We start from the raw sequence: 27,469 nt of genomic DNA, 5'->3' as shown, positions 1-27,469 counted from the left end.
ACGGGGGGTCACAGGTAGGTGCTGGGGTCGTCGGTGACGGCCAGGTCGAAGTAGGCGGGCAGGCCGTCGCTGGGCAGGCTGCTGTTGGTCTCGCGGCGCCGCACCCTGGTGGACAGGGTCTTCCTCTTCTCCGGCGGCCCGCTGCCCGCGCTCCGGCTCTCCAGGCTGCTCATGATCATCTCCGCCAGGTCCTGCTGCAGCCGCTGGAAGTTCTCCCTGGAAGGAGAGCAGAACCCGGGGGGGTGAGCACAGAGCGCGCAGCCGTGCGGCGGGAGACACGCCACGATGTCCCTGAATGTACGCCTTTTTGCATTTTAGGGCGTTTAGCAGACGCTTTTATCCAGGCGACGTTCAACGGCTCATTCGTCCATCCACACACCGACGGCGGTGTCAACCGTGCAAGGTGACAGCCAGCTCGTCAGGGGCAGTCAGGGTGAGGCGACTTGCTCAGGGACACCTCGACGCTAGGAGGGGCCGGGGATCGAACTAGCAACCTCCCGGTTACAGGCCAACCCTCTCTAATTCCAGTGAATGTGTGTGGGGGGGAAGGGGAGGGGGGAGGGGGGTACTCACGCGGTGGGGGGGGTGGGCAGGTCGTACTCCCCTCCCGTCACGCCCGTCAGCCAGTAGGTCATCTCGTTCCCTTTGCCCTGGGGAGGAGGAGGGTTGGAGGTCATGGCTGACGTTCAATCCATTTGGATACATATCGGACACGTACACATTGGACACATATCTTGGGACTGTTTTGAAGAATACCGGAAGAGGAGGCTTTCAACTATTGTGCACAACAACGTTTCTCCATTCCCCAGTGACCTGATGGAAGGTTGAACGTTGTGTGGGTGGACGCATGTGTGTGTCCTACCTTCAGGAAGGTCTCTCCTCTCTTCTCGTACTCAAACTTGCAGTCAGTCCTCTGCAGGATGTTAATGGTGGACTCACTGACGTGGATCCTGAGGGCTGGAAGGAGACAGGAAGTAGGTCGATCTAACAGGAAGTAGGTCACTCTGACACGGAGTATGTCAATCTGACACAAAGCATGCAGGTTGCGTGTTATGGTTTCCCGTGTGAATGGGCAAGATATGTGTATGCCTGTGAATGTTGTGTGTGTGTGTGTGTGTGTGTGTGTGTGTGTGTGTGTGTGTGTGTGTGTGTGTGTGTGTGTGTGTGTGTGTGTGTGTGTGTGTGTGTGTGTGTATGTGGGTGTCTGTGTTCGTGTGTGTGTGTATGAGGGGCCGCCTGGAACAGAGTTCATATTTGGTTTTACACACACTATTATAATCTCGCATGAACACCACTATGCACATACACACACACCATTATACTCCTTTTACATGTATGTATGAGACTGTATAGTCGTGTTTGTGAGAGATTTTAGTACGGTAATTGAGAGAGTATATTAGTGTGTGAGAGAGTATATAGTTGGGTATGTGTGAGAGAGTATAGTTGTTTATGCAAGTGAGTATAGTAGTGTGTGTGAGAGTATAGTTGTTTATGCAAGATAGTAGTGTGTGTGACAGAAGTGAGTTTGATTCCTCAGTTCCTGATTCGCTGACAGAAGAGGCGGTAGCTTCTGGTGGTCAAAATAGGATCCATAATATCATCCGTTCTATAAAATATTCTAATCTAGAACCCCCCGGGGGTCCTGAAGCCCAGATTGAACCGCGACATGGAGGAGAAAGGGATTGTTGCCGTTTGCGGACTCCTGGAGCTCCTCCGGCGAGGAGGGGCAGGAGCCCGGCCGGCCCCCGGAGCCCCGCTCCCGGCCCCCTGCCGGAGGGGCTCAAAGCTCCAAGTCGCGGTTCAATCTGGACTCAGATTGATGTGGAAGGACCAGAGACGTCGGATATCCCGACGCATTTTTAAGAATCATAATATCATCCGGAGGTAGAATATTTTATCGAACAAATGATATTATGAATCCTAAACGACTACGTCAGTTTCTCTGACGTCGCTGGTACTTCCCCAACACGTAGAGACTGGCCATGGTTGAGAATGAATTGGCGGTCACAAGAGGAAACTTCTCTCAAACTCAGGCCACCACGCAAACAAGCGACCAAATTATTTTTTGCTGCGAATGCAGCCTAACAGAATCTCTGGAAATTCCAGAGTGAAATGAAAGCTCAGTATATTGAGTGTCAGGAGCTACTACCTCTTCTGTCAGCCCATCAGGAACTGAGGAATCAAACTCACATCAGTTTCAGTCAAACTCTCTCACACACACTACTACATTTACATTTACATTTAGGGCATTTAGCAGACGCTTTTATCCAAAGCGACTTACAATAAGTACATTTGTCAGAAGAAGTACAACAATATATCGCTGTCGGTACAGAAAGGATGTTCATAGAACCAAGTGCAAGTACAACAATCGCTACGCTAACCAATTCCTTGTGTTACAGCAATGATAGCAGCTACTGCATTTGCTAGACAGTTAAGTACTATTATACAATACAATACAACACAATACAATACAGTGTACAATGGTGGCCAAAAGGGGGAGGGTGGCTATGCTAGGCTGACCAAACGTCCTCTTTTCCCCGGACATGTCCACTTTTTACGTCCCGTCCGGGGCGTCCGGGGGGTTTTATTAATTGATGATAATGTCCGGTTTTCGGACATTATCTCGTCGCATATTTGTTTTTGCCTCGTCGCATATTTGTGTTTCTGGGTCTTTCACATAACCTACTAGTTATTACCATTGTGTATGTCTATGGTTATTACGGCCTTCCAAGTTCTGGAAATGGTATCTCCCTTACGTTCCACCTTCTTACACGAGCTGACTGCAGAGAGAGTCTGTCATTGGGCGACCGATCTCAGGGTTGCCAGAGCCACGATAATTATCCTCCAAATACGACCATTTTGAGCCTTTGGTACGTTAGTTTGCCATTTCCAATCTGGCAACATTGAGCACCTTGCCGCTTCCACTCTGTTTACAACAGCACATTACATCTGCAGCCATGCCTAAACGTAAATGTAAGTTCACGGACGAACTAAAGAAAAAATACCCATGTTTTTGCCCCCCCCCCCCCCCCCCCCCCCCCCCCCGCGACGAAGTGTCCTCTTTTTCACAAACTCAAATCTGGTCACCCTAGGCTATGCAGAGTTGAGGTGGACTCTGAACAGGTGAGTCTTGAGTCCTTTTCGCAAGATAGTGAGCGACTCTGCGGTCTTGAGAGCGGCTAACCACTGAGGAAAAGTTGTGACTTTGCTGAACGGCCTTTGCTAGCTCTTAGCGATGGCGGTACCAGACGTCCAGCTGAGGTAGTTGAGCGGAGGGATCGAGCAGGGGTGTGTGGCTTTAGCAATGCTTGGAGGTAGGCAGGGGCAGTTCCATCGACTGCCTTGCATGCCAGTACCATCGTCTAAAATATGATGTGAGCTACTACAGGGAGCCAGTGGAGGTCCCGGAAGAGGGGGGTCACATGGGAGAACTTCGGTAGGTTGAACACGAGGCGCGCTGCCGCATTCTGGATGCGCTGCAAAGGTTTAATCGCAGAGGCAGGAAGTCCAGCCAGGATAATACTATTTTCTCTCACACACACTACAATATTCTCTTGCATAAACAACTATACTCTCCTCAAATACCCTACTATACTCTCTCACATACCCAATGTATGCTCTCTCACACACTACTATACGCTCTCACATACATTACTATACTCTCTCACATACAGGACTATACAGTCTCATACATACATGTAAACAGAGTATATGAGTGTGTGTGTATGAGTAAAGTGGTGTATATGCCAGATTATAATAGTATGTGTAAGATGCATGTTTGAATTCTGTCCCAGGCTGCCCCTCATATGCGTGCGTGTGTGTGTATATGTGTGTTTGCGTGCGTGCGTGTATGTATGTGTGTGTGTTTATGTGTGTGTGTGTGTGTGTTTGTGTTTATGGTTGTGTGTGTGTGTAGATGTGTGTGTGTGTGTGTGTCGTACGCAGGCCTGTGGACTCCATGCGTGAGGCCGTGTTCACTGTGTCCCCGAAGAGGCAGTAGCGCGGCATCTTGTTCCCCACCACTCCAGCTGCACAGGGGCCTGCAGACAGGTGGACAGGTAGACAGGTAGACAGACAGACAGACAGACAGACAGACAGACAGACAGACAGACAGACAGACAGACAGACAGACAGACAGACAGACAGACAGACAGACAGACAGACAGACAGACAGACAGACAGACAGACAGACAGACAGACAGACAGACAGACAGACAGACAGACAGACAGACAGACAGACAGACAGACAGACAGACAGACAGACAGACAGGCAGGCAGGCAGACGGACAGATAGAAAGACAGACAAGCATACAGAAAGGTAGACAGACAGCCAGGCAGACAGACAGGCAGACAGTTAGGCAGACAGTCAGGCAGACAGGGCGACAGACAGACATGTAGACAGACAGAAAGGCAGACGGGCCGACATAAATAGACAGATAAACATGTAAACAACATAGAGGGACAAATAAATAAATAAATAAGGATAACTTCCGCCCCCCTCGCAAAACAAATAATAAACCGTTTTACAACTGGTCATCACGGTGATAAGACGGTGATAAGAGAAGATAATGAGAGGGTAATGACAAGGCTGTGAGAGGGCGATGAAAGGGTGACAATAAGGTTGTGAGAGGGTAATGAGAGGGTAAGAATGTAATATAATTGAATAACCTTTATCGTCATTGCACAAGACAACCACATTTTGTTGGAGCAGTCCTCCAGTTGCACAGTTATATAATGGCTGTGAGAGGGTTATGAGAGGTTGTGAGAGGGGTTATTTGAGGTTGTGAGAGGGTTATGAGAGGGTAACCATAAGGCTGTGAGAGGGTTGTGAGAGGTTGTGAGATGGTTACGAGAGGTTATGAGAGGGTTATGAAAGGTTGTGAGAGGGTTATGAGAAGGTTGTGAGAGGATTATGAGAAGGTTGTGAGAGGGTTATGAGAAGGTTGTGAGAGGATTATGAGAAGGTTGTGAGGGTTATGAGAAGGTTGTGAGAGGATTATGAGAAGGTTGTGAGGGTTATGAGAAGGTTGTGAGAGGTTTTGAGAGGTTGTGAGAGGGTTATGAGAGGTTTTGAGAGGGTTGTGAGAGAGGGTTATGAGAAGGTTGTGAGGGTTATGAGAAGGTTGTGAGAGTTATGAGAGGTTGTGAGAGGGTTATGAGAAGGTTGTGAGAGGGTTATGAGAAGGTTGTGAGAGGGTTATGAGAGGTTTTGAGAGGGTTATGAGAAGGTTGTGAGAGGGTTTTGAGAAGGTTGTGAGAGGGTTAATAAACATTCCTATGTTTTATTTGTCATTTGCAAGTGTCTCTGAATACCCAGATAAGCACTTTATAATATATTTGTATAAATAAATAAAAAATTATTATTGATTATTGATTACGATTGATTATTTGATTATTAGCAGGAGCTCAGGGGGTCATAAGGGGGGGATCTGGGGGTCATGAGGACGTCATCAGTGGGTCATGCTGGGGTCATCAGGAGGTCATGAGGTCATCAGGGGGTCAAGAGGAGGTCATCAGGTGGTCATTAGGGGGTCGTCAGGGGGTCATGAAGAGGTCATGAGGAGGTCATCAGTGGGTCATCAGTGGGTCATGACAGGGTCGTGAGGAGGTCATCACTGGGTCATGACAGGGTCGTGAGGAGGTCATCAGGGGTCATGGGGGGGCGGGGCCTACCGGAGTGCACCCCGATGCGGATCCACAGGGGGATGCCCGGGAGGTGCTGCAGCTGGAAGGTCCCGACGAAGGCCAGGATGTCCAGCGCCATGTGGGCGATGTCCACGGCGTGGCGGTTCCCGTTGCAGCGCGGCAGGCCGGATGCCACCATGTAGGCGTCACCGATGGTCTCCACCTGGGGGTCGGGGGGGGACATCATGACCTGGGACCCCTCGACTCTGTGGGCTCTCTGGTGATCCTGGATAACCTTTCATTCGGGTTTCCGTTGGTAAGAAATCTGAGCTAACAATGCTAACAAAATAGCACACTCCCAGTTTGCTACCTTAATCAACCTTTATCTCAACGTCTTTATCGTAGATACATTCTGAGAGACCCTCAAACGCTTCCTTCAAATGTTGAAAACATATTAGACAAAATTGCGATATTGCCTAGAATTGGTACCTCTATAGCAAGCATGCTAGCCTATTCTATCAGAAAGCTAAACACAAAGCTAGTTGTTGTATGGTCTCTTAAACATTAATTGGCAGCAAACTCACAAGAGCAGCGGAATCTTTTTCACCTCCTTCTGCTTTTCCAGTTGAAATGTTTCTATCCATTCATTCCTACATTTTCAGGCTCCCCACACATAAATACCCTAAGCAAAACACTTTCCAACCACTACAGGTAAAACCTTTAGAACCTCAAAGATCCCATGGCACGCTACTTTATGGTTCCTTTAACATAGTGGGGCCATGCCACAGTATTTGAAGACGTTCCCGAAATTCAGCCGTGGTGCAGAGTTACAGCCACTACGAGCCAGTCGCACATTGAGCTTTCCCCAAACGCGCCGTTTTAGTGTCTGTAGCTTTAATGCAAATGAGGAGGAGGGAGGCGGGTCAGGGAGGAGGGTGGGGGTGTGGCCCTGAGCAGCTTGCTGACAGGGTACCATGCGCTCTGTCTACAGTGGATTAATCGCACGGCGAGGCGCATACAGCCTTTGGTCGTGTTCTATAAATATTCTAGAACACTCCGGGTGCTCCGGCGGGAGTCCTGGAGCTCTATATCTAAATGATATCATACTATACATAGATATCAATATCATATAATATATATTATCGCGGCCAAAAGCTGTGTGCGCCCCAGACGATATTATGAATCTAAAACGACTGCGTCAGGTTCTCCGACGTCTCTGGTTCTTACACTTCCACATCAATCAGAAGTAGACTGAACCACGACATGGAGGAGAAAGGGATTATTGCCCGCGATTGTCTCCCGCCGGAGCCCCGTTGCCAAGGCGCTACTGCCTCGGCGCTGCCCGCCGCCAGCCGGCAGCGGGCAGCAGGCAGCTGTGTGCCTTGGCCCCGCGGCGGCGGTGCTTCGCGGCGGCGGTGCCCCGCGGCGGCGGTGCCCCGCGGCGGCGGTGCCCCGCGGCGGCGATGCCTCGCGGCGGCGGTGCTTCGCGGCGGCGGTGCTTCGCGGCGGCGGTGCCTCGCATCAGCGGGCAGTGGGGCTCCGGCTGCCCGATTTTCCTAAATTTTTCCTCCATGTCGCAGTTCATGTACTTCAGGGAGTCAAAGCCGAAGTTCCTATCCCCCTTCTCAACCATGGCTGAGATAACCCCCACTACCCTAAATACCACAGACGTCAGAGAACCGACGTGTTTTGCACCACACTTGCGTTAAAGTGTGTCTTATCACACACACACACACACACGTGGCGCTCGCACGGTCGTAGCTCATTGTCTAAGTGGCGGGCCAAATTCTCTGGGCGGGCAAGACAGAGAAAGGGGTAGCTTGGCCCCTTATGACAACATATGGGGCCACATTCCAAATCAGTGCCCTTGAGCTTCCATTTTTTCAAAGGCGAGCAGGATACCTAGTGCTCGTTTTACACCAAACGCAAGTTTTAGCCACTCGGAGACGATAGGCAGGTTAGGGGAACTCATATTATTGTGAGTAAACCTCTCAAAGTGAGATTTTCATGCCATGGGACCTTTAATAATCTTTTGAACCTTATTAAAATGGTCTGTCCGTACGTTAGCTCTAAGCTAGCGTAGCTAGCGTCAGCATCAGTACCTTGTACACGTCGTGGTGGTCGAGGATGCTGTCGAAGTTCTTGTAGATGTCGTTGAGCATGTCCACCACCTCCATGGGCGTGCTGTAGTGGCAGAGGGTGGTGAAGCCCACGATGTCGCTGAAGTACACCGTCACCTCCTCGAACAGCTCCGGCTCCACACACCCCTTCTCCTTCAGCGAGCGCACCACCGGCCTGGGGGGGGAGGTAGAGGCGGAGGTTATGATTGGGCGGAGGTGGTAGTGGTGGTGATGGAGGAGGTGGCAGTGGTGGTGATGGAGGAGGTGGTGGTAGTGGTGGTGATGGAGGGGGTGATTGGGATAGGGGCAGCAGTGACGTGGTAGGCGTGGAGGTGGATGTCGGGCCAATGATATTGTTGGTGAGGTTGGAGGAGGGGATAATAACATGGGTGGTGGTTGCGTTGGTGATGGAGGTAGAGTGGCTGCAAATAGTTATGGAAAACACCGCCTGTACGTATAAAGTAAATAGGGTTAACTCATCTAATTAATAAGATAATAGACGATACAATCCCCCAGCAAAGCCAGCGGAGTGGTCTACACGTCCAGCCCAGTGTGTGTGTGTCTGTGTGTGTGTCTGTGTGTGTGTGTGTGTGTGCAGTCAGCGTACCCCGGCAGCAGCATGAAGTTGAGGCGGTCGGCGCGGTCCCGCTCGGCCTTGTAGAGCGAGGTGCGTTCTTCCACCAGGTGCTCCAGGTTCCTGGAGTACATCTGCAGCCGGCGGATCAGGTTGTCCATGTACGTCTCGCTCACCTGGTCGTGGAGGTTACTGCCGAGGAGCCGAGGGAACGAGAGAACGTGAGCGGGACTCGCCTCCGGACTGGGGTCGGGGGTCACGACCTGCTACTGTCTCAACCCCCAACCCGACAAACAGGGGTTCTTAACTGTTTTATGTCGGAACCCGATGGCAATAATTCAGATGAGACAGAACCGTGCGTGGTCATGCCTTGACCCACCTCTGATTGGGGACAGAGTTCAGAAAAGTTTAAGAAGATAGATAGTTTACGACTTGGTGTCAGCTGATTCCAATGACACCAAGCATGACACTCTAGCAAATGGTAACATGTATTTTACATGGTACACCTAGGTCTAGCACATGATCTCGGTGTAGCAAGAGGGCGATTCTCATTGGACTCAGCTTAATGTGCAGATGCTAAATAACATGTAATTTGTCAAAAATCTCCATCGGGAAGCAAATCTATAGCTGGTCATTATTGATAAAGTCCTCCAAAATTGACAGCTAATTACTACCCCGAAACATATTCAAATATGATCATGTGTGGCACTGTTGCAATCGACTCGAAATGTAGATGTCAAAGGACACCTTGTTTGCCCCGTTACGCCACCGGGAAGATATTTTCATACTTCTAATGGATTGATTCATATTTTAATGTTCTCGGAGTGAGACTTTAAGCGGCTGCAGCAGAAGTGTTGAGACGAAAGATGATATCAAGACATTTATAGATTATTCCCATTCACATTATGATTCTTCGTCATAACATCCGACCAAACATCCATTACATTCACTGAGCGAAGATTATGAAAGTCCAGGCCCCCCTTTCCTGCACTCGGGGTCCGACTGGGCCAAGTCTCGGGCAGGAAGGGCCCCCCCTTCCTGCCCTCGGGGTCCGACCGGGCCAAGTTTCGGTGCGGGGGTCCCAGTTAGGCCCTAGAATATGGTATTCCAATTTCAGGGTGGTAGGACCTTCCTATCTCAAAAACTGTTTTTCCACCACATTCTGAACCATTAGGTCTTGCAGGCAACACTTCTGAGGGGCTTTGTCCAAATGACAGTTCATTTGGGAAAACTTTTTTTCTCTATGGGCTAGAACTACAAATCTTGGATATGTCGTTCTCGGGGCCCCGGGAAATGTGTGTAAACATTTTAGCATCCCTAGCTATCTCGAAAAGGCCGGAAAAGGGGCGTGACCTCCAACAGTACAATGTACATAAGACAGAGGTTTGTTTCTTGGCCCCATTTTTTGCGGGATGGAGGTGTACATTTGTGGCTTAATGTGTCTAGACACAGCTGGCCTGTGGCCACGTCTTTGAAGTCTGGGGTCAAAAGGTCAAAAGGAGCCGGCACCACGCCGCTTATGAGATAACAATACGTTCATGTGTATTTCTCTCATAACTTTTTGTCATTATTAAAGAGAGGCCTGATTCTCAGATATGCAGGTTGGATGGCTACGGTGTAGGTCTGGGAAGAACTTCAGGCCAAAATCTTGCAAGCGAGCCGCTGAGTGAGGTGCAACGAGTGTGTTGATATGGCCGTCCGCCATATCAACACACAAGTGGCGCGATCTTAAAGAGACAGTGTCCCTATAGCACCATGAAAACATGTCAATAACACAGTAGGCTATGTTGTATTATGTCTATAGAGTCCACCACAAGATTACACTTTACTCTCCTCCTTGAGCCTCCCGTAATGTCTTGCGATATTGATATCCCCCTTCCCCCCTGCGGACTGTTTTAGTTGTTTTATTTTCTTATGTTTTGTGTGTATGCTATGTGTGACTGTAGGCTACTACTGCCTGTCTTGGCCAGGACACTGGAAGAGATGTTTAATCTCAATGTTGATTATTATTTTAAACTAACCAATAGTAGTTGCCTTGCATCTTAAAATGTCAATGCCCTCATCAGCCCTGAATAACAGTAAAATATATTAATAATTGAGTTGCATTCATAGCATACTACACTTTCCATTGAACAATTGCGCGCAAACACTCTAGTTAATCTAAAAGGGTCACATTTCAACCATTTGTCTATTTTCGCGATTTTCTTTCGGAATTGAAAGTTGCTCAGGGTCAAGAACCCATTTCTGAGCAGCCCCTGCTGTGTTCCAAAGTACCCCTTGAGGTACTTGTTCCCCCATTTGAGTACCACTGGTATAAGAAACCCTGATCTTAATCCATCCAGAGTTAGCAGGGACAGGGCGATGTAAGACTAGTGTACTTGTTACCTCTTGAAACACAAAGGGCATTCAAAGGGCCTTACAAAGGCAGGAATCCTGTTTAGAATTGCTTTACCCGACTAATGTGGTGCATTTGCAGGTAATGTTGGTGTACGGTACGTACCTGAAGATCTTACCCAGAGTTCCCTCGATCTTCTTGAAGTCTGGCCTGCGCTCTGGGTCCTCCTCCCAGCAGTTTTTAATCAGTGTGAACAACTGTATTCACACACACACACACACACACACACACACACACACACACACACACACACACACACACACACACACACACACACACACACACACACACACCACACACACACACACACACACACACACACACACACACACACACACACACACACACAGACACACACATACGTTTTGGAGCATTGGATTTCAACGTCCGGTGATGAAGACCATCTGAGAAGGTCTGAAACCATAGAATCACAGAGGAGCTATACTCACCTCCAACTCCGTCTCTGTGGCCGTCTGGAAGTTGAGGTCCGGTCTGAAGAAAGTCTGGCCTGAAGGGTACTGAACCCGGTGCAGCTTCTCTGGAACCCAGCAGGGGTCAGGGGTTAGAGGGTAAGTGTTTAGGGTTGGCTGGTTAGGAGTTATGGGTTTGGAGCTAGCAGGTTAATGGTTAGGAATGAAGGGATGGGGGTTAATGGTTAGGATTATGGGTAAAGGGTTAGGGATAGGGAGTTAGGAGTTAAGGGATAGGGGTTTACTTGTTAGGAATATGGGTTCATTTTAAGGTTTAGGGCTCATAAAAGGGTTTGACATTTTAGAGTAAGGGGGTAAGGTTCAAAGGTCAGGTCAGCCAAACCTGGTTTAATTTGGTGGCAAATGGCAAGCAGGCAGGCAGATACACCTTGCCGTGAGCGGATCACACCCTAGGCATATAATATAACTATGAAATGGACAGTTACACAACAAAATAGAAGAAAGTCCCTCATTCTCTGAGTCGCTCACCTTATCTACCAGTACGCAGTACGCACGCATGCTCTGATAATGTAGCTGGCATTTCGTATTTACCTCGTTAGGTCATTGACTGTTCATTTTACGCATCGGAATGTTACAATCCAGGGGTATAGATGGTTACTCAACTTTGGAAAGTGTCACAAAACTTTCGACCGTTTATCGTTAGCCTCATAGCATTATCAATAATTACAGAATATAACATATCAATTTCTCAATTCCCTACCCCGTTTCAAGGGCGCACACTCAAGGTTTCAAAGGTCAATGCCCGAAACGTTCTACCATGGATAACCCTGAACCCTGGAGTTAGGAGTTAGGATAGGGCAGTAGTACTTAGGGTTAGGGGTTAAGAGTTAGGGAAAGGACGATAGTGATTAAGGTTAGGGGATAGGGGGTTGGGGTTAGGGATAGGGGATTGTGGTTTGGATTATGGGTCAGGTTTTAAAGGTCAGGTCTAGGAGAAAATGCTAGATATTTTCATTTAAACTAAACATGCCTTGCAATTACATTCAGTGGCCACTGGGACTGCACTGTTGCATCACTATTCCATCGCTTGTGGACATTCTTATGAGGAAAAGGATGAACCCCCACACCTCCTCATCCGAGATGTTCTACCTGTGGGTTCTACCGTGGACCACCCTGAGGACTGGAGCCCTCGCCCCTCCTGGCCTACCTGCGCGCTCAGAGCAGCAGGCCGTGTAGAAGGTGGGCCTCCGCAGCACAATCTCGTGGGCGATGATGGAGTAGCTGTAGATGTCTCCTTTCTGAGAGACTCCTTCCACACGGAGGTGCTCCGGGGAGGTCGATAGGTCTGGAGCAGGGGGAGGAGGAGGAGGAGGAGGAGGAGGAGGAGGAGGAGGAGGAGGAGGAGCAGGAGGAGGAGGATGTAGAGCAAGAGGAGGAGGAGCAGTAGGAGGAGGAGCAGGAGGAGGAGGAGGAGGAGCAAGAGGAGGAGGTAGAGCAGGAGGAGGAGGAGCAAGAGGAGGAGGAGCAAGAGGAGGAGATAGAAGAAAAACAAGATGACGAGGAAAAGGGAGGATAGTAGGAGTAGGAGGATAATGACGAGGAGGAGGAGGAAGAGGAGGAAGTTGAAGTGGAAGAGCAAGAGGAGGAGGAGGAAGAAGCAAAGGAGGAGCAGTAGGGAGAGAACGAGGAAGACGTTGAGGATTACGACAAAGAGCACCCACAGCATCACCGTGGCGAGGTCATGTGTGTGAAGGTGAAGGGGTCCGGGTGGTCTTACCGCGAGCAGGAGTCAGGATGGTGTGGCAGCCGAAGTCGGTGATCTTCACCACCATGCGGTTGTCCACCACACAGTTGGTGGACTTGAGGCGGCCGTGGCTCTCCATGCTGCTGGAGTGGAGGTAGGACATGCCCTGCAATACAGACAGGGGGACTGTGTTTAACCTGGGTCGGCCATCTTTGAATTATCAAGTACAGTTACAGGTGATCAGAATGCGGAACACCCTACAAGTAACATTTGTATCCTAATATTTGAATTGCCCCATTATGGTTAGTATCTACTTTACATGCTAAGTAACCCAACATGTTAAGTACCCTGTAGTTGTAGTTCATAGTTTCCTGAAAACATGTTCACTCAGTCATCTTTCAGGGTGCACACGGTTTGAAAACTATTTACAAGGAGGAACCAACAGACAGGAAGAAGGACGATGTGAACACCTTTGCGATGTCGTACATCACGGAGATCTTGAACTCCATATCCATGAACGTCTCGTCAGGGTAGGAGATGAGGTCGTTGAGAACATGCTGAAAGGAAATAATGAGATTGCTTTAACTGGTTTTCATGCTTAGTGCTCAGCTTAGTGCTCATGCTTAGTGCTTTAATGCTTTCGTGGTCAGATGTAGCTGTGTGTGAGACACGCTGGTCATAAAAGACTCAGATGAAGATTGGTGAGACAGGCTGATAATAATGTTCTCTAATGAAGATGGGTGTGAGACAGGCTGATCATAATGTGCTCAGATGTAGCTGTGTGTGAGACACGCTGGTCATAACGGGCTTGGATGAAGATGGGTGTGAGACAGGCTGGTCATAATGTTCTCTGATGGAGATGGGTGTGAGACAGGCTGATCATAATGTTCTCTGATGGAGATGGGTGTGAGACAGGCTGATCATAATGTTCTCTGATGAAGATGGGTGTGAGACAGGCTGATCATAATGTTCTCTAATGGAGATGGGTGTGAGACAGGCTGATCATAATGTTCTCTGATGGAGATGGGTGTGAGACAGGCTGGTCATAACGGTATGGAGGAGGGTGTGATGCGGCTGAGGTTGTACTGGAGGCGAGCAGAGGTTCACTCACCCGGAGGGACCCCCTCTCACACAGCTCAAACACCCCGAACACGCCCCACTCGTACTTGACCGTGCCGTAGAACTTGGCCAGGTTGTAGTAGTCGATGCCCAGCAGCTGGTGGAGTGAAGGTCAACATTATTCCATTTTTACATTTAGACGTACAACAGACAAGGAGGGTGTGTTAAGTACGATCAACAGATCTTCAGATCTTCTCATTTATGATACAATTATTACTTACGGTTAGTTCAGATACATGTCATTAAAGGGGTACTGTCACAATGGACTATTTCCTTAGTACTGATTACTTTTAGTGGGTGAGTAGTAGTATTTGTACTCTATGAGTACCAGTGAGTACTCTTTACTGCTTCATACCTGGTATGCTAATTCTGCGTTTTCCTTTCCCAAAGAATTCAGAAACAGAGTTGATGCAGCAGACCGGTTTGGAGCGGAACCAAGTGTTACAGTGATCCTTTAGATAGATATATTACTGACTCATAACCTGTCAACAGTTTTAATAAAACCATGGCTTTACGTTCAGAGTCATTAAGTTAAAACGGTCATATATCCAAGGTCAAAGGTCAGATGGAGCGGAGAGCCACTTTGAGATAAGGGATTGGCCCACACTGTTACATCACAACACGAGCCATGGGAGACTCCCACGCAGACAGCCTGACACAGCGACAGACAACAGGAAGTGACACGCCACGCAGAAACATGTGCCGCAGATGATCATCTCCTTTGGACACACGGGATGGCGGTTTCTATTCTATAAGTCAACCGAAGCAGCGAGACATCATCGTATTAATGCCAACAAGTGTGGAGAAGAACGAACTCTAAAATGGTTGAAACGGGTTTTAACAAGTCAGAGTTGCTCAAAATAGGTCGACACTGGTCTGAATAGGCTGGTGCTGGTTCGAAACAGATGGCAAACTGAGTTGAACAGGTTAAAACTGGTTGAAACTGATTTGAACAGGTTGAAACAGGTCTGGTGTTTCAGACGAAACAGTCTGATACAAATCAAAACCATCTGAAACAGGTTGAAACAGGCTGAGACAGGCAGGAACAGGCTGAGAGTGGTCTTACGGTGTTCAGCTCAATCCTCTGGTGGTCGCTGAAATTCCCGTCCGTGTGTTTCAGTTGCTTCAGGATCACCGGCTGGAGAGCAGAACAACAAAGTCAAAGTCAACGAATCCCCGGTGTTGATCGGGTCATGGGTGGATAGATAAGATACATACTGTAGATAACAGCTTTATTAATCCCCCGGAGCAGAAATTCCTTTGTTACAACAGCCCAGCAGGAAAACACAGGATAAGATACGCTAAAATCATGATGAAAAGAAGAATAGACCCTAAAGTAAATGCTAAGTAAATGCTAAAGTAAAGACCAACAGAACAAAAAGGACAAAACAAAACAGATATTAAAAACAATAAGAATTACAAGAACCATAACTTCACAGTATATTAACGTGTATAAAGGATAGGTTTCATTCTTTGGACACTCACATATCTTATGAACGGTTTGAAGTTAAATAGTTTTACTTTTATTTATATACTTTTATTGTAGTAAGACATTGTCTTACTATCAATAAAAGTGGTTAATAAAAGTGGTTCTACAATATACTGGATGTATTTATTTTAGGATGTATCTTTGTACCTTTTTGTCATAACGGCCCCGATTGATATGATACATGCTGCTCTTTCTTTTGTCCTCAATCTGTAAAACACACACACACACACACACACACACACACACACACACACACACACACACACACACACACACACACACACACACACACACACACACACACACACACACACACACACACACATATTGACTTGGGAGTTCAACATGCACTTTATCCATCAATGAACAAAGTGAATCAGACATTGTGGTCCTTACTTAGTAATTTACTATATTTGACTTAGATTATCTCACAAAATTCATCATCATTTATTTACCAATCTAGAATTACCACCTGCTCATTTTATGTTATCCCGCCATTAAATATAATGTTAATTTATATTTATGAATTTAATGAAATAGAATTAACAATTGAATGTCATCTGAATGCACCGGCTCCCTCTCTTAGCTGTCCTCCCATTGGCTGGGACGGCTGCACCTCACCGTCAAGGACACCTCCTTCTCGTCTAGTGGTCCAATCAGGTCGGGGTTGATGTGGGACCACTTCTTCTGGCTCTTACGCTCTTTTCTGTTCTGTCTAATGTCAGGTAAACACACACAGGGGAAATGAACCAACACATGTGAACACACACCTACCCCCCCCCCCCCACACACACACACACTCACACACACACACACACACACCACACACACACACACACACACACACACACACACACACACACACACACACACACACACACACACCACACACACACACACACACACACACACACACACACACACACAAACACCCCCACACACACACACACCTGTATTGACCCTGAAAGAATGGGGGAATAAAGATGTCAGCTGATGTGTGCTGACGTGTGTTTACCTGTAGAAGATGAAAGCGATGGCTGTTACCACGACAACGCTTACACTCAGGACGATCACAATGATATCCAGCAGTTCCAGCTCTGCACACACACACACACACACACACACACACACACACACACACACACACACACACACACCACACACACACACACACACACACACACACACACACACACACACACACACACACACACACACGCACTCACACACATGCACACACACACAGACGTTCGAATGAAACCATGGACACAAGCACTCACCAAACATATCAGGTGTGTTATATATGTAATGTAAAGGTGGAATGTGTGAATTCTTACAGGTTTACAGGTGTTTTATAGAGGTAAAATACTATGGGAGAAATGTACCGTATGGTTAAAGGAAGTTTGAGCTTTATCTTGCCTACATGAATGAAATAAGTGTCAAATGAGTTATAGAAGGACTACATTCAGACGGACATCCACAGTTGTCCCTCATTTCACCTGACGACCCTGAGATGGTTACTCAGTTGACCCCTGAAGTGTTAAACCTCCCTGTATCTGTCTGACCCCATCCTGATAGCAGGAGACGGGTGGGCTTTACGACGGCCATAAAGAAGAAAGGAGCCCCCTTCAGTCATCTCCGACTGTACTTATACTGAAATACTCATACTATAGGTTAAAGTTAACTAGTTATTGCTACAGTCAGAGGTAGAACACTGCCTGCTTTGTGAATGTATTCTACAGTCACATACGGTGGTAGTGTCAGAAATAGTTTGAACGTCTGCTTATTTTCTGAGTGGAAGTGATTGTGATTAACAAATCCATGTAGGCTCATATATGTGTTATACAGGTGCGTTGTACAGGTATCATTGAGGTGTGAGTTACCGTCAGCTGGCTGTGCCTTGGGTAGAATCCCTCCCTCCCAGGGGAGGTCCGGGACGGCATCCACCACGATGGTCGAGTTATTGGACGAGTCAAAGATCAGCAGGGTTTGGTACTGGACCCCGTTAGGAGGGATCAGGGGAAAGTTTTAGTTCTTCCTGCTCGTCCCACAGGAGATCGTTCCCTGTCCTCACAGATATCCTGTGTTTATACGGTGGGCGAATTCCTCTGTTACTGTAATAGGTAATCCTCTGTCTCCCTTATCCAGCAGATCTCTCCTGCCATACCCGTTGAAGAGGAACTTAAAAGGCTTCGGGAATTTTCTGGGAATTATCTAGTCATAGGAATTTCAACCTTAGATAGAGATTTCAACTCATAAACTCAAACTCCACTAATAAGTCATTGTGCTACTAAAACAAAATGAGGAGAAGATGAGGAGACAGGAGGAGAGAGGAGGAGAGAGAGGAGACATGAGTAGAACAGGGGCAGGAGGAGACAGGAGGAGGAGGAGACAGGAGGAGAGAGGAGGAGACAGGAGGAGGAGGAGACAGGAGGAGGAGGAGACAGGAGGAGGAGGAGACAGGAGGAGAGAGGAGGAGAGAGGTGGAGAACAAGGGGAGAGAGGAGGAGACAGGAGGAGGAGACAGGAGGAGGAGGAGACAGGAGGAGAGAGGAGGAGAGAGGAGGAGGAAACAGGAGGAGAGAGGAGGAGAGAGGAGGAAACAGGAGGAGAGAGGAGGAGAGAGGAGGAGACAGGAGGAGAGAGGAGGAGAACAGGAGGAGAGAGGAGGAGACAGGAGGAGAGAGGAGGAGACAGGAGGAGAGAGGAGGAGAACAGGAGGAGAGAGGAGGAGGAGGAGGAGACAGGAGGAGAGAGGAGGAGAGAGGAGGAGACAGGAGGAGAGAGGAGGAGACAGGAGGAGAGAGGAGGAGAGAGGAGGAAACAGGAGGAGAGAGGAGGAGAGAGGAGGAGACAGGAGGAGAGAGGAGGAGACAGGAGTAGAGAGGAGGAGAGAGGAGGAGACAGGAGGAGAGAGGAGGAGGAGGAGACAGGAGGGAGCACCTTGCCGGTGGTCTTGGTCGTGTAGATGACAGAGAAGTTGGCGTCCCGGTCTCCGTATTCATCGAGCACATAGCGTCCCCCCCACCCTGCAGACAGACAGACAACAGATAGACAGACAGACGGACAGAGAGACAGACAGAGAGTCAGACAGAGAGACAGAGAGTCAGACAGAGAGTCAGACAGACAGACAGAGAGACAGACAGAGAGTCAGACAGAGAGACAGACAGAGAGACAGAGAGTCAGACAGAGAGTCAGACAGAGATATTGAGAGATAGAGAGCTATTGAGAGAGACAGACAGGGAGACAGAGATATTGAGAGAGATAGACGGACATCCAAACAGATAGTCGGAGAGACAGACAGACAGACAGACAGGGAGAGACATACCGACAGACAGACAGACAGACAGACAGACAGACAGACAGACAGACAGACAGACAGACAGACAGACAGACAGACAGACATACGGACACACAGACAGACAGACAGACAGCTAGACAAACAGACACACAGACACACAGACAGACAGGTACCGTCGAAGGTGACGTTTCCGAAGGGGTTGTCGTCGATGCTGGAGGCCCGGGGAATTTTCCGAAGTTCTTCCCGGAGAACCTGACCGAACAGCAGCGCCCCGTTGTGGTAGCCCGCCACGAAGTCATTGATCTGGAAGAGGGGGGGCATCATTATCACCACAACACAACATGTTCTCATTATCACCACAAAACAACACGCTGTCATTATCACCACAACACAAAATGCTCTTATTATCACCACAACACAACCGCTCTCGTTATCACCACAACATGCTCTCATTATCACCACAACACACTCTCATTATCACCACAACACAAAACACTCTCATCATCACCACATGCTCTCATTATCACCACAACACAACACACTCTCATCATAACCACAACATGCTCTCATTATCCCCAGAACACAACACGGTTTCACTATCCACCACAACGTGCTCTCATTATCACCACAACATGCTCTCTTTATCACCACAACATACTCTCATTATCACCACGACATGCTCTCATTATCACCACAACACTCTCATTATCCCCAGAACACAACACGGTTTCACTATCCACCACAACGTGCTCTCATTATCACCACAACATGCTCTCTTTATCACCACAACATACTCTCATTATCACCACGACATGCTCTCATTATCACCACAACACTCTCATTATCCCCAGAACACAATACGGTTTCACTATCCACCACAACGTGCTCTCAGTATCACCACAACACAACACACTCTCATTATCAACGTTCTCTGCTTCCTTCTTCAAGCTGGATTCAGGGGCGTGTCAGGCATATACAGACAGAAAGGCAAGCGGACAGTCAGTCAAGACAGACAGACCTGCAGTCCTACAGAGGGACAGGATGAAAGACAGTGAGTCTCTCTCACCGTGTCGTTGTAGGGCATCCCTGAGTCCAGGCTGTAGTTCCTCTGAGGCAGTGTCACCACCAGGACGTCCTCCATGCCGGCGCTGGACGTGGTGTTGTCGTAGTACTGGGGGCTGGAGACCGGAGAGACAACACTGTTGTGACACAACAGACCTCCTCAAAGGGCGACGGTGACATGATGCTGCCTCATGCTCTCGCAGGCTCTCACATGCACTCTGATGTTCCTGCCTGTTAACTGTGGTTTGTTGCCACCGTGGCCGTTGGTCACTTGTTTTGAGTCAACAGCCTTTGACAGTTATGTTATTATTATAACTCTAGTTTTATTTCATGTAGGCTAGGCCTTCTAGGCTTCGCCTTATGGGCCTGTCCCGTGCACGAAGCCTAGACGGCCTAGCCTACATGAAATAGAACAACCTTATGCCACATTCGGCAATGGGTGTTGGTCACGATTTATTTAAGCTTTGGTCGTTGGGAGGGATGAGTGGTCTTTCAATTGGTGCCCCATTCTTTCCTGTTTCTATTGAGCTAGGGAGCTAGGCTTACCCATTTTTTTTTCTGTTGGGCTGTTTGAGAGATTGTTTTGTTTTCAGCCTCACCCTGACGGTTTATATGACCTGTTCTGGGCTTGAGATATTTTTGTGGTTCCAATAAAGCCTTTGTTTACTTGTGAAACCCTGTGTCTGTGCTATTTGAGTTAGCTTTATGCTACCCCCTCTATCCCCTAGACTAAAGTCTCATAACAGGAGCCGTCATGCTTGGATATTTTCTAATTCAAACGAGCACTGTTTTATAGGTGTGAAATATTCAACTGCTGTGAAAGGAAATCAGTCCTGAATGCAAGTCTTGGAAAGATGAGGTGAATGGTCCAACTTTTATCGAAACAAAGTTGATAATGCAGACGGTGAAAATTTGTGAGACACAAATGTAGCATTCTCTAGCCATCGAAAATGTGGATCGAGTGATCAACATATGCTGGTATCTACATGTGTTGTTTCTGGTGATCACCATATCTTGTAACTCCTAGTGATCACCATATTCTTTTATCCCCAACTGATCACGATATCTTGTATCTCCTACTGATCACCATATCTTGTATCTATTAGTGATCACCATGTGTTGTATCTCCTAGTGATCACCATGTATTGTATCTCCTAGTGATCACCATCTTTTATCCCCTACTGATAGCCGTATCTTGTATCTCCTACTGATCACCATATCTTGTATCTCCTACTGATCACCATATCTTGTATCTATTAGTGATCACCATATCTCTTTATACTAGTGATCACCATATCTTGTATCTACTAGTGATCACCATGTATTGTATCTCCTAGTGATCGCCATATCTCTTTATACTAGTGATCACCATATCTCTTTATACTAGTGATCACCATATCTTGTATCTACTAGTGATCACCATGTGTTGTATCTCCTAGTGATCGCCATATCTCTTTATACTAGGGATCACCATATCTTGTATCTACTAGTGATCACCATGTGTTAACCAACTAAAGGGCTGATTATGGTTCCACGTTCACGCAACGCAAGGGGGTTACGGACCCGTTACTTCCTTGCGGACCCTCCTTGCGTCCACCGCAAGGACCTGACGTGCGCCTCACACAGATTTTAACCTTCCATCGAGGCGACGCAGCAGCAAGGGCCGTGATTGGTCCGCTCGATAAAACCCGACGCAGAACCAAAACAGGTTCACGACTGCGTTGAAGCGTCTGCGCGGTCCTTGCGTTGCGTGACGTGGGACTATAATCAGCCCTTAATGGTCAACACCTGAGCAGCACACTTCCCTTTGAGGTTCCCATCCCCACACCACTGTGATGCACTGGGCAGAGACAAGTTACTCACTTGTAAATGTCGAGGAGAACGAATACGATGTCCGGATCAATCTTCAACTTCTTTAGCAACGCAATGTCGCTGATCGTCCCACACATGATGAAAACTGGAAGTGAATTGGAAAATATCAACAGAAGACTCAGGATAGTGTCGTGGCTTTTGTGACCACAGTCACACAGTTCTGGATGAGATACCAAATGTCCACAGTTTGTTCATATTAATTGAATGCTATAAAATATTTCATTCGTTTTGAATAATACAGCTATTTAATAAGGGTTGCCCACCTATAACTGAAGTTATAGAAAGTTTTCAAATGTTCATCAACACTTTCTCCGCACATCCCAGTTATCCAGGGTTGTAGTTGAGGCTAAACGTATGTGAACGGTGTTTGCACATATCCTACATTTCTGAACTAGCGTTGAAGCACTTGCTAGGGTTAAGAGTTATTGTTTTGGCAGACAAAAGCCGTAGAGTATAAAAAGTTATTTCCCCTCTATAGGCCTATAGAGTTTCAGAGAGAGGAGGGACAGAGGAAAAGAGAGAGAGAGAGAGAGAGAGAGAGAGAGAGAGAGAGAGAGAGAGAGAGAGAGAGAGAGAGAGAGAGAGAGAGAGAGGAGGAACAGAGAGGAGAAGCAGTGAGCAGATGCCAGCCAATGCTCACAATTTATAAACTCTTGCTGCTCCGAAAGTTTCTATACTATGTCGACATATGTTATCAAAATGTTCAGCCTCTCCTGGTGTCACTCACATTTAAGTATCCAAGCAACATTATGCATAGCATTTCAACTTTATCAATCTGTCTGAGAGTCATACTCCCCATACACATACATTACGTCATGTCCAGAATCCCACTCTAGAGGCAGTTTGTAATTTCCCACTCCTCTGTCCTCCATTCTACAAATAAATAGGCCGATGTTCTGGATATTGTTTTGACCGGTAGGTCCGCCTTCCCACTACACCCCTGACGACATCAAACAAACAAACGGTATCATGTCTCCCACTTGGTACAGTTGCTAGGCGCCTGGTATTATGGGATGCATACTGTTGCTCTTCCTCTTCCCATGCTTCTCCGTGAGCTCGTCGTGGAACGCCTGCTCCCCGCGCACCATCACGCGGTCGAAGCCCTTAGCGAAGCTGGCTGAGGGGGCCTCCAGCGCGTTGATGTACCTGGGGGAAAGGCGTGAGGTTAGCGAGGGTTCAACCCTCCACAGGGCAAAACACTTAACCCCTAAATCTAACCCTAGCCCTAACCCCAACCACTAACCCTAGCCTTAACCCTCCAGCGCGTTGATGTACCTGGGGGATAGGAGAGAGGTTAGCGAGGGTTAAACACTCCGCAGGGCAAAAGCCTTAACACCAACAACTAACCCTAGCCCTGAGCCCAACCACTAACCCTAGCCCTGACCCTAACCCCAACCACTAACCCTAGCCCTGACCCTAACCACTAACCCTAGCCCTGACCCTCCAGCGCATTGATGTACCTGGGGGTACATCGTGTCCCTTGTGTGTCCCTGGTGTGTGTCCATGGTGTGTGCGTGTCCCTGGTGTGTGTCTCTTGTGTGTGTACGTTGTGTGCGTCCCTGGTGTGCGTCTCTGGTGTGTGTCTCTGGTGTGTGCCTCTGGTGTGAGTCCCTGCTGTGTGTCCCTGGTGTGTGTCCCTGGTGTGAGTCTCTGGTGTCTGTCCCTGGTGTGTGTCTGTGGTATGCGTCCGTGGTGTGTGTCCCCGATGTGTGTCCCTGATGTGTGTCCCTGGTGTGTGTCGGGTGTGTCCCTGGTGTGTGTCCCTGCTGTGTGTCCCTGCTGTGTGTCGGTGGTGTGCGTCCCTCACCAGAAGCACTCCTCGGAGCCGTTCTCATTCTTGTACACGTAGGCTATGTCCCAGGCCGGCTTGACGTCGGGGACCTTCTTGACCAGGAAGTGGAGCAGGAAGTCAGAGATCTTGCGCCCCGGAGGCAGCAGGCGGGTCAGCTTGGGCTGGTAGTCACATGACAAGCCGAAGCTCCCCGCGGAGATGACAGGTATGCTGAGTTTCAGACCCACCTCCTCGCTGGGGGGGGGGGGGGGGGGGGGGCAGCACAGGGGGTCGGAGGTCATCTCACACACCCAACAAAGTGTTGTGTGTGCGTTTTTGCCTCTGTACGTGTGTGTTTGTGTCAGCTTTGGTGTTTATTATATCTACTGAACTAGCTATGTGTGTGTATGTGTGTATGTGTGGTTAGGTTGGTTGAAGAGAGTGAGTGGGTACGGCTTGTGTGTGTGTGTTATTGTGACGGAGTGTGTGTGTGCATTCCTGCCTGCGTGCGTGTATGCGTGCATGTACGTACTCAACCAGCTGGAACGTGGCGAAGGTGCAGGACGGTCCCAGCATGATGCAGCCCAGACTCTTGTTTAGCTGCACAATGAGAAGCAACATCAATACATAATCAATCACTACAGTCAATATCAGTGTTTGTGTGTCTGATATGTGTGTGTGTGTGTGTGTGTGTGTGTTTGTGTCCCCTACGTGGTGTGTTCTATATGTGTGTGTGTGTGTGTGTCCTGCGTGGTATGTTATGTATATATGTGTGTGTCAGTCAAGTGTGTGTGTTTGTGTTATACATGTGTGTATTTGTGTCCTACCAGCAGGTCCTTGAGGATCTTATATATGTTTTGGTGTGTGTGTGTGTGTGTGTGTGTGTGTGTGTGTGTGTGTGTGTGTGTGTGTGTGTGTGTTATATGTATTTGATAAATGTCTGTGTGTGTGTGTGTGTGTGTGTGTTTGTGTGTGTGTGTGCGTGTGTGTGTGTGTGTGCGTGTGTGTGTGTGTGTGTGCGTTATATGTATTCGATAAATGTGGGTGTGTCCCACACACAAGGATCTTATATATGTTATGTGTGAGTGTGTTTGTGTGTGTGTTGTTGTACGTGTGTGTTACATGTGTGTATGTTATCCTACGTGGTATTTTATATGTGTGTGTGTGTGTGTGTGTGTGTGTGTGTGTGTGTGTGTGTGTGTGTGTGTGTGTGTGTGTGTGTGTGTGGGTGTGTGTGTGTGTGTGTGTGTGTGTGTGTGTGTGTGTGTGTGCGTGTGTGTGTCTGTGTGTGTGTGTGTGTGTGTGTGTGTGTGTGTGTGTGTGTGTGTGTGTGTGTGTGTGTGTGTGTGTGCGTGCGTGTGTTCTCCTACGTGCAGTTCTTTGAGGATCTCCACCCCCTCACAGCTGCTGCTGCCGCAGCCGGGCCGGTTGTAGGCGGCGGTGTCGAAGCCCGTGTAGGACGCCGTCAGCTTGAGGGACAGACCTGCAGACCACAAGCATTAATGAATGACGATCAAACTCATTAACCCTGCACCGATCAGCCAGGACTCCGCCCCCAATCAATCAATATTCAATAAATGTGACACAAACGGATAAGGAGATTACAATAGAAAAACACTTAACACCTCAACCTAACACCTCAGCCAAGACCTAACCCTAACAACTAACCCTGTCACCTCACCTGCAATTTCTGGACGGTCTCTTGAGGCTTAAAACTCCTGGGTTCACGTGCCCGGTCTACAAAAAGGATTCCTTCCCCACATGTATCTGAACGCTGTCAGTTTGGACTAAGCCTCCCTAAAGTGCTGAACAGTGCTGAACACCATCCTGTATATTACCCGAGCATTGGTCATGTTGTCACAACACGTTTCCACAGGGAGAGGAAGGATTTGTAACATCTAAAACCTGATGCATTCAGGTATCACGGTTCATCTTCCTACAGTGGTGTCTCTGAACTCAACCTGTTTGACTCCCAGACCGAAGGCTGTTTGAACACCCAACTACTCTGTGTTTAAAACGACCTTGCTAATAACTAGCCTAGCCTAGCAAGAGAAGTCTTTGGCAATCGCGCCCCTTTGGTATTTTAAAAAGATGCTAAAACTCTAGCTAGGAATCTAGCTCTCTGTGTTAACAACGACCTGGTAATTAACCATTTAACAATTCACTATGTTCACAACGACCTGGTGAATGACCAGTATATCACTTTCTTGGTTTTTAACCACCTAGTGTGGCAGAAAATAATGAAGGTTTAAAAGAATATTTGCCAAATGTTAGAATATATTAGTGGAGAGGAATGTACCATCAGGGAGGGGAAGGACAGGCGCCAGACCTGTCCCATTGTTATTCAACACAACTCAGAGAGTTCAGAATTGACCGGCAAACACAAGACATCCCTCCGTAGTCAATGACATCAGTCTATTTCTCAGTTCACTTAGATAATAAGTATAAGTATACGTAAGGTTAACACTAAGTATAAATGATATTAGAATATGAGGTAAATATATTTACAATGGAGCCAAATGTTAAAGACTTGATATTGCCTGGTCTTCCTTTGTTAAACTAATGTCCATTCCGATGAACCCCCGACGCCCCATGTAAATGGCTTCTTAGGCCCCATCCATACGGAGCTGAAACGGGCGAAAACGATCCGTAAAGACGGATTGTTAAATTAAGGTAACTAATCCTTTCCCCGGTTAAAATCAGACAATACCAGCTTTAGGATTATGAGTGTATCTGCCACAGACAAATAAAGTGGCATTGTTAACTATCACAAATGCCGATTTTACTGTTTAAATTTATATTGCTTTCACAGGGCTCATCTCTTAAACACATGTGGGAAGTCATGGTGATTTAAGATCAGGTAAATAAACAAGGCGATGAATGGATTTTAATCAAAAACCTCACTTCATATAACTGTAATGCATAATATCTAAACTTCATGTAACTAATGTTTAATATGTAACTCTTTGTATCTAATGCGTGAATGTATGAATATATGTATCCATGTGATCCCGGGCCGAATTGGCCAGTTCTTTTGAAAGAAAACTCAGGTAATGTTGATAGGCTACTCTCTGCGGTGACAATAAAGCCTTGATCATTCCTTCTCGGCTTCTTGTATTTGTCCACGACACTAGTTATTGTCAAGTCTATAAATATCTACCTGTGTTTATTACCATTTGAGCTGTTCTTATTATAATTATTATTATTATTGTTATAGAGAAAAAGTTACACAAAAAAAAAACATTATGAAACACAGACAGTGGGATGCCTCCAAATATCTGACTGAAACAGTTTTGCTGGGGAAATGTGTAATAATCCATGGCACCTAATCTGTATTGTTAATTAAAAAACAAGAGTGTGTATGCCTAAACGTGTGAGTGAGTGAGTGAGTGAGTGAGTGAGTGAGTGCGCGTGTGTGTTTGCGTTTGTCTGATTGAGTGAGTGAGTTGGTGGCTGTGTTTGTCTGAGTGAGTGGGACAAATGTATCGTATCGTATTGTACGGTATGTCGTGCGTACCTTCGGCCTGGTTGATCTTGTAGTCCTTCTCGATGGCGTTCTGCACGGCCTCCTTCACGTAGCGCAAGCTCCAGTCGTGCGTGCTGTCCTCCAGCAGCACGACGTTCATGAGGAATGAGTGATGGCCTCTAATGCACTTTTTCAACATCTCATTGGCAGCAGTTATCCCCACAAGGACTCCGAGGTACAGTAAACACTGTGTTCTTAACATGATGATCGACAATCGAGCTTCTACATGGTATAAAACACTGATCGTAGAAGAAATCCAAGTTTCACCAGATGCTCCAAAACAGAAGTTAGAATAAAAAAGGGAGATAGTTTTACAGTTGGATCCAATTGTCTAGTCGACTATCTATGAATAGTTGATAAATAGTCTGCTTTGAATAGAAAAGCAATAATCCGATATCATAACGCGTAGCGTGAAAGGTGCGCTTGTGCCATGCAGGAGG

At 47.5% G+C, this 27,469-nt stretch overlaps 1 protein-coding gene across 1 annotated transcript; it reads right to left on the bottom strand.

Annotated features, from left to right (window-relative positions):
* Positions 1–8: 8 nt before the first annotated feature.
* On the bottom strand, positions 9–27,469 carry gucy2ca (guanylate cyclase 2Ca). The gene is made up of 27 exons (XM_056604866.1): positions 27,021–27,469; positions 24,874–24,986; positions 24,036–24,103; positions 23,540–23,758; positions 22,754–22,878; positions 21,724–21,817; positions 19,865–19,976; positions 18,972–19,101; positions 18,441–18,526; positions 17,381–17,492; positions 16,513–16,594; positions 16,119–16,212; positions 15,645–15,704; positions 15,075–15,146; positions 14,001–14,105; positions 13,360–13,446; positions 12,923–13,055; positions 12,353–12,490; positions 11,164–11,252; positions 10,820–10,911; positions 8,353–8,511; positions 7,728–7,920; positions 5,674–5,848; positions 3,942–4,040; positions 863–957; positions 574–650; positions 9–216 (listed from the first exon to the last, which is right to left on the bottom strand). Exons 1-27 carry the CDS (start codon positions 27,229–27,231, stop codon positions 9–11), a joined length of 3,228 nt encoding a protein of 1,075 aa, XP_056460841.1. The 5' UTR covers positions 27,232–27,469.

This window comes from Gadus chalcogrammus, chromosome 2 (genome assembly GCF_026213295.1).
Source record: "Gadus chalcogrammus isolate NIFS_2021 chromosome 2, NIFS_Gcha_1.0, whole genome shotgun sequence".
Classification (NCBI taxonomy): Eukaryota; Metazoa; Chordata; class Actinopteri; order Gadiformes; family Gadidae; genus Gadus; species Gadus chalcogrammus.
This window is presented reverse-complemented; position numbering and strand designations above follow the sequence as displayed.

What these genes read in the sequence shown, in the direction of transcription:
- gucy2ca (XM_056604866.1), bottom strand. Translation starts at nt 27,231, where the DNA reads ATGTTAAGAACACAGTGTTTACTGTACCTCGGAGTCCTTGTGGGGATA. An exon ending in GGCTCCGAGGAGTGCTTCTG is followed by an intron (nt 22,879 to 23,539) that starts GTGAGGGACGCA and finishes CCTTTCCCCCAG; the next exon opens with GTACATCAACGCGCTGGAGG. An exon ending in CATGGAGTCCACAGGCCTGC is followed by an intron (nt 958 to 3,941) that starts GTACGACACACA and finishes GTCTCCTTCCAG; the next exon opens with CCCTCAGGATCCACGTCAGT.